The sequence below is a fragment of the Gymnoscopelus braueri genome (assembly GCF_963280865.1).
Source record: "Gymnoscopelus braueri genome assembly, chromosome: 3".
In the NCBI taxonomy this organism is placed as follows: domain Eukaryota; kingdom Metazoa; phylum Chordata; class Actinopteri; order Myctophiformes; family Myctophidae; genus Gymnoscopelus; species Gymnoscopelus braueri.
The window spans coordinates 12,427,639-12,435,808 of NC_137612.1; the positions used below are offsets into that span (position 1 = coordinate 12,427,639).

Sequence of the window (8,170 nt, forward strand, 5' to 3'; positions counted from 1 at the left end):
TGTAGCTCCTGTTTAATACTGTAGCTCCTGTAATACTGTAGCTCCTGTAATACTGTAGCTCCTGTTTAATACTGTAGCTCCTGTTTAATACCGTAGCTCCTGTTTAATACCGTAGCTCCTGTTTAATACCGTAGCTCCTGTTTAATACCGTAGCACCATAGCTCCTGTTTAATACTGTAGCTCCTGTTTAATACTGTAGCTCCTGTTTAATACTGTAGCTCCTCTCACAGTACCTGCACCTGTTCCTAGGTGTGTGTGTGTGTGTGTGTGTGTGTGTGTGTGTGTGTGTGTGTGTGTGTGTGTGTGTGTGTGTGTGTGTGTGTGTGTGTGTGTGTGTGTGTGTGTGTGTGTGTGTGTGTGTGTGTGTGTGTGTGCGTGTGTGTGTGTGTGCGTGTGTGTGTGTGTGGCATAGCGGTATGGAGGGTAACGCTGAGCACAATTAACAGAAAGCTCCTGGGTTCAATACCTTCTGCAAAAAAGTGTCTTTGCTTAAGGCACTAACTCCCCCCCCCCCTCCACAACACACATGAAGTCACTCTGCTACACAGAGACACACCTACTATATCAATGTCAACACAACAATAGGCCTGACATCCGACTCCTCACTGCCAGAGCCTCCTATTGGAGAGTTACGTCAAAGAGGAGGGCAGAAAACTGCGTCGGTCACGTGGTTCATGTAAACTCTAAATAGTGACAAACGCTCATAGACTCATATAGACTCATATAGACTCATAGACTCATAGACTCCAGTGCATTCCGTAAACCTCCGGTTCAGGGCTTTGTCACTATTATTCGCCAATTGAAGGCTCTGTAGAAGACCTGGCCTGATGAAGTGAACGGAGGTGACGCAACTCTCCTTATATGGCTCTGCTCGCTGCACTTTGTTCCTCTAACTCCTCCTGCCTCAGGCTCCGCCCCCCACCAGGGAGAGGCTTTAAAAGGCCGATGGTCTCACCTGAGACGGATCACTGAGCCTTTTATTCTGTCCTCTCTCACATCTCTCTCTCTCTCTGTCTTCACTGTGTGTCTCAACCAGTCTGTTCTGCTTTGATCTTCGTTCTCTCTCCTTCACAGATTATATTTTGTCATCGATTCTTTCTCAGGTCTTAAAACACTTTTCTTTCTTTCTTTATTTCGACTCAAACCACTCTTAAAACTTCTCCTTCTCCATCACTCTCATCCGTTCATCTCACTTTCCATTTATCTCATCCTCATCCTTCTCCATCTTCCTCCATCCCCCTCCACTCTCCTCCACTCTCCTCCACTATGAGTCTGAGTCGTTCTAAGAGAATCAGCTCCAGCAGCTCGGTGCGTAGCAGCAGCGGCGGAGGAGGAGGAGGCGGCGGCGGTGGCGGTGGAGCTCGGAGGCTGAGCGGGTTCGGCGGCCTGGGCGGGTTCAGCGGCGTGTCGCTGAGCAGCAGCTCGCTGTACGCGGGCACCAACGGGCACCACCACCACGCCAGCGGCCTGGGCCACTCGCTGTCCTCGCTGTCCGTCAACAAGAGCCTGCTGGCGCCGCTCAACCTGGAGATCGACCCCAACCTGTCCATGAGCCGCACGCACGAGAAGGAGCAGATGAAGAGCCTCAACAACCGCTTCGCCACCTTCATCGATAAGGTATGGAGACCGTTTGGTTCTCAACGTTTTTCATGTCGAGGACGCGTGATTATCCCACCAGCGTTATAGGATAGACCCGCCTTACCTGTGTCTGATTGGCTCCCTGGCATGGCATAGTCTAACTGAGGTTAGGGTTAAAGGGATAGTTCACCCCCAAAAAATCTTATTTTCTATCAATTAGTCACCTCATGGAGACTTGAATTCATGGCAATTTTTTGTGTTTTTGTCTCATTCCTAAAACAATAATTTGATGACCAGCGGACCGTTAGGCAGCGGTCCCGGTAGGAGACACAAAGGAGACTCTTTGTGTCTCCTACCGGAACCGCTGCCGGTCATCGAATTATTGTCTTAGGAATGAGACAAAAACTAAAAAATATCCATGAATTCAAGTCTCCATGGGGTGACTAATACAGTACATAGGAAAAAAAGTCATTTTGGGGGTGAACTATCCCTTTAAACTGTTGGTTCTCAAGGTTTTTCATGTCGAGGACCCCTATATCGATATGTATTTGGCCGCGGACCACCCCATCTGAAAAAGGTTTTGCCAGGGACCCCCAGAAGATTTTTGATATTTCCTACAAGCTCTACAAGAGCTTTCTACAAGATCTACAAGCTCACAGCATGTCACTTCGTGCCACGCTGTGAGCTTGTACATCTGTTATTTATTTTGTTAAGATTTTGAATCTTTTAAAAAATAGCAGATCTACAAGCTCACCGTGTGAGCTTGTAGATCTGCTATTTCTGAATAGCCAACATATGCATTGGTTGACAGACAGACAGACTACAGCATTATAAACTATTTATGAATTGATATAAGTTGATATTTGGTCTTATTAGAGCCATCATGGTGTTTCTCAGTGCAAATCTGAGTTCAGCAAGTGCATCTTTAAGGCCAAACCACACCAATGCAACAAGTCACAACTCCTTGTGCAACAAAACCGTTGTAAGACCATGTCACACCAATGCAACTCCTTGCAACACCCATTGGGGATAATGGTTGTGACTGTGAGTAGTTGCGTTGGTGTGGACTGGCCTTTTATAGTGCCACTGGATCTTATATAATCAGCAAAACAACATGAAATTCATACTTTAATGGTGGATGTTATTTCTGTTTGGGCACCAAAGTAGATGTGCCATTGTGTTATATTGAATTATGACTTGTAAATACAGGAAATATTTGGGTTTGAGTCCTTTGTGATGAGCTGAACGAGACCACAGTATTATCTGTGATAATATTTGGTCACTGATACCCTGCTCAGGGGACAGACTCTGCTTTCTCACGGAGTCGGTAACAACTCTCACAAAAGAGCCTATTGTTGGACGCTCTCCTCCTCACCACAGAGCCACTGCAGGGCCCAAAGTCACAGAACCTGTGCTTACATCTAGGTCACTGCTGACACAAACTAAAAAGATTAAAAGGCGGTGCAAGTGATATATTTTGTTAAAATAAGTGCCGTAGCTCTATATTTAGATTTAGGCGTTTGTTCAATAGCAGGGTTTCTCCCCATCATCTCTAGTAAACAGAAAATACATACAGGTCACGATCCGAAAAAGGTCTGTGCCGGCGACAGAAACGTCATTTTCATTTAAATGTTCCAATGGTCAATGCCACGATTCAACCAAAAACACACCATTAGATCATTAATCACAACTATTTGTATGACAATAAAAGAATAGACACCGGTCACCCTGCTTGTTGACACCAGTGTTGCCAGGTCTGCTTATTATAAGCGACTTTGGGCTTGTTTTTCTGTAAAGTTGCTTGTAAAATATTGGTAGTTGCAGTTGCAGTTTTTTGGACTTGTTTCTTAAAGGAGTTCACCCAAAAAAATATTTATTTTCTATCAATTGCACACCCCATGAAGCCTTGAATACATGGATTTATTTTTGTTTTTGTGGCATTCCTAAACCAATAATTTGATGCCCGAGTGTATTTCCGGTAGGAGACACAAAGAATCTACTTTGTGTCTCCTACCGGATTCATTAGCAGGTAGGAGACAGGAATCAAATTATTAGCTTAGGAATGCGACAAAAACACAAATAAATCCATGGATTCAAGGCTTCATGGGGTGTGCAATTGATAGAAAATAAGTCATTTTTTGGGTGAACTACTCCTTTAAGTGTAGTTGCTTATTTGGGCTTGTTTTCAAATATTGTTTAAACCAGTGGTTCTCAAACATTTTCATGTCAAAGAACCCCAAATGAATATGTATTTGTTCGCAGGACCCCGATCAGATAGATATAATGTATTTTGTGCCATGGACCCCCATACAAGATTTGTGTGTAACTTTTTGCCAGACCCAAGGGGGTCGGGCTTACATGAGGCTTTGTATCTGTTTTCTCCATACATGGGCATGGTCACTTTGTCCCCCGGCCCCAGCCAAAAAAGTCTGTCCCCCTTTCATCCCCTTTCGTCACGAACTATTCATGACATCATTATTATGTCACAAGTATGTAATTAAGTAAAGCTCATCTTTACTTAATTGTTACATACTAGGACTTCATTCTGGGTCTGGCAGAACCAGGTCTCCTGGTCTTGTTTTGTAACTCATGTGGCCTAGAGACGCTTCTTTTGGGCAATAAGCAACCAGGTCTATGAAAACATAGACCTGGTTGCTTCTTTCTCTCACAGAATCTGGCAACACTGGTTGACACTGGGGTCAGCTGGGTCCAAGGAAACACCTGACCTCAGTGTTGTTGTGTTGACATGGGAACACCCTGGCATCCTGCTAAAGAAATTACTATTGTGTTACTATTGTAATATTGTATTATATTACCTCCTAGAGTTACAGTTACAGTTCTTGCATTGTTCACACAGTTACAGCCCTGCCTCAAACACAAACATCACCCCCAGAGGTAGGCGTGCCACTCTCCACCACTTTTTTACCTAATTTAGGGGATATTTAAAAAAACATTTGATATAAGGTCTTAAGGCGAGTTAAAAAAGTCAGGTCCTCACAACATTTTGGCAGTTTGGCATGAAAGGTTGAGGCCCCAAAGCCTTTCCAAAAGTACAATGTAAGGTAACCAGAAAACTATACAGGTGATGAATAGGTTTGTAGTCTAACATTGGCATAAGTCAAGGGTTCCCGAACTTTTCAGACTGTGACCCAAAATAATCATATTTGAACTGGGGACCGCCCCCCACCCTGACAAGCACTTGGAATTGCAGGCATTACATTTAGTTAGACTCTGTTCCACAGATAAATATTGTGAAAATAGCAGATCTACAAGCTCACAACGCCTCACACTGCGAGGCGTTGTGAGCTTGTAGATCGGCTATTTTCACAATGTTTCCCTCTTTCTTACGTGACATTTGACATTTTGGCCAAATTGGTATTAAAAAGGTCTTAAAAGTCATTAAATTGTCACTTTATAAATGTGCAGATACCCTGTATACACTTATACTGTATGTTACTTGGTTTGTTTACTGTTGAGTGAGAAAACAATGTTGCACATTATAAAGCTAATCATCTGGGGACCACCCAAAAATAATTTGGGGACCACAGTTTGTGAACCACTGGCATAAGTAACGCAAGAAAACAAGTACAAAAAAAACATTGCAACAAAAACTTTGACCTCATATAGTGGTGGAAAAAGTACTCAAATTATTTACTTAAGTAAAAGTACCAATATTGCAATATAGAAATACTACTAAGTATTGGCATCAAAATGTACTTAAAGTACCAAAAGTAAAAGTACAAAAATATTTGAAAATAGCAGATCTACAAGCTCACAACGCGTTGCGATGCGACGCGTTGTGACGCGTTGTGAGCTTGTAGATCGGCTATTTCCAAATAGCCTAGGCTAAAGTTGGGCTAAAGTTGTTAATAATGAGTTGTTTCATAATATCATAATTTATATCTGAAAAGTAACTAGTAACTAAAGTTTTCAAATAATTGTAGTGGAGTAAAAGTACAATATTTGCCTCTGATATGTAGTGGAGTAGAAGTAAAAGTTGGAAATACTCAAGTAAAGTACAAGTACTTAAGTAAATGTACTGAGTTACTTTCCACCACAGCTCATATCCAAAAGAACATGCTCAGTTCAGATACTGTTTCACACAGGAAGAACTACCAGCAAATATGTTTCTGAAGCTTTCAAACCTGGCAGCCAACAACACTGTATTTTGAACGTACAGTACTGCAGAGCTCAGAGAACAAAAAGTTGAAAACCTCTTTCTTCCAACCATTATGTTTGAGACAGCTGCTGACCTGTGGCTCTGTAAACGAGAAGGTCACGGTGACCTTACGTTAATACCACACCCACAACAACAGAGCCATTGTTGTGTTGGCTCTGTGTTCTGTAGCTACAGGGCGGGAGAACCTCAACCAGAGTCTTTTATATTCCATCTAGGTCAGGTATTTATTCTCTCTTTATTTACCTCAGGTATTATTATTATGACTGGGAGCTCTTCATGTCCTGACCTGATGAAGCCTGGTTGGTTCTATTATTATCTCTCTGTTGTCGGGCAGAAACCAGCTATATGTCCAGGAAATGAAAAGCAACACAACCCTGCCTCATCACAGTTAGGGTAGGGTGACTTTATACATTGTCAGATACTTGAATGTGTCCTTATATTATCATCACTTTACCCAAATACATTATATTATATTATTATTATATTAAATACATTATATTATCATCACTTTACCCAAATACAGCTCAAGTGGAGTCTGAGAGAGATGAAGCAGGGACCCCCACTAAATATTGTACACAACTGTGTTGCAGATTTAACTTTTTCATAGATTTCATGGATAGCTTCATAGATTTGTTTGACAGACACTATCATCAGTTGTTGGATTCATGTTAATGTGCATTTTCAGACAGTTAACCACTTAAACCCTCAATACAGGTACTTGGTCTGCTCTCCCCCCCCCCCTCCCTCTATACCAAACCTCCTTGCCAAAAAATAGCAGATCTACAAGCTCACAAGCTGGTAGATCGGCTATTTTCGGCCAATTGTTCCCCTCAGAATAGGGAGGCTAGGGTTCAAGTGGTTAATGTAAAAACAAAGTTCCTATCATACAAAGATCTGGCGGCCCCCCTGTAGTAACTCCTAGGGGTCCCACCTTCCCGGACCCCCTGTTGAAGACCCATGCTCCATGACCTCGGTACTATGACGTCGGTCACCTGTGACATCATCAGTTCTATGACATCAGTACTATGACATCAGTTCTATGACATCAGTTCTATGACATCAGTTCTATGACATCAGTAGGGGCCTCAGTCTCGTACATGTGAATGCATGAGGGCGTAAAAAAAGACAACCGTGACCATTTCACTAAATCTGTAACCTGCAGGTGATCTCCATGCAGTCAGAGCTAAATCACAGGTGTGACTGAAGGTAAATGCTGTTTATCTTCCTGGTCTATAGTGTTATCTGAACGTGTTGTAATGTAAACCCAGTCTGGCTCTTAATCAGGTAGAATCATCACAGTGCTTTGGTCTCTCTACTTCTGAGAAGCAATCAGCGTAATGCCACGGCCGGGCGGCTTCTCTTTCAGTTCGGGGGAACATGATCTGGCCTCAGGCTGCATGCTAAGCCATCCGTACAACACGGTTAAATGTAGGTTGTGACCTGGGAGTGCACGTCAAGAGTTTAGTTCCTAAATTACATAAACCACGGCTCGAAATACCTGGCACTTTCTCCTAAGAAACTGGGTGAAAACACGTCACGTACGGACTTAAAGGAAGTATAGAATGGTGAACTACTGCATAGGGATGTTATTACAGTAGTAACAGTTTTATTTGTCAAATGACGCTCTTATTCCTTCTAATTCTAGAAACAGACTCAATTCAATCTAAAAATGAAATGTATTGGAACAAACATTGTATTTCTTTTTTTATTTTGTATGTTATTTTGTCATCACAAGGGCAGTGCAGGCCCTCAGATTTCACAAAGGGCACATCCAACAATCTTACATTTGTTTTTTATTTACTTATTGGTTCAAATTGAATGGTATCCCGAACTGAAAATATGTTCTCTGTTTACTAAAGACCCAAGAGTTGGAGAGTTGGCATTCACAATAGAAATGATTACAATCAGCATATAGAGCTATTTAACACCAACGTTAACCAAAATAAATATATATCACTTCTTACACCACCTTAAATCTTTGAAAACACAGATGGTAAGAAAGGAGTTTAAAGCCCTGAGAGACACATTGTATTAAATTCACCTCCAGGTGTATCCAGTCACACAGGAGGAGCACTCCTTGCTCAATTCAACCAGGTGAATTGTAAGGATTGTTTTTTACTTTTATTTAAAATGATCCATTTAAAAGTTAAAATAGGTCATATGATAGTCAATCCATGTGTTCCATTTCCAGGCCATTATCCCATGATTTGGGCTGTAACCTGATGGTGTGCTAGGCGTCCCAGAGAGGATTAGTGGTCTAAGAACACAGCTCTTTGTGTCAGAGTGAGAACAACACATAATGGACAGAGAAAACACTCCTCCTGGCGACAGGCTGGAAATACAAGCTGTACCGATACTGATACAGGCTGAGGATGCAGGGCAAGGGCTCTGGTCCATTATGATACAGGCTGA

The 8,170-nt window shown here is 42.2% G+C and overlaps 1 protein-coding gene across 1 annotated transcript in view; it reads left to right on the forward strand.

Annotated features, from left to right (window-relative positions):
- The first annotated feature begins 1,218 nt into the window (after positions 1–1,218).
- LOC308082094 (intermediate filament protein ON3) overlaps positions 1,219–8,170 on the forward strand; it is a 15,652-nt gene continuing 8,700 nt past the window's right edge. Inside the window, exon 1 of the mRNA XM_080423709.1 lies at positions 1,219–1,617. Coding sequence (XP_080279835.1) covers positions 1,267–1,617 — 351 coding nt within the window. The 5' untranslated portion in view covers positions 1,219–1,266. The remainder of the gene's footprint in view (positions 1,618–8,170) is intronic.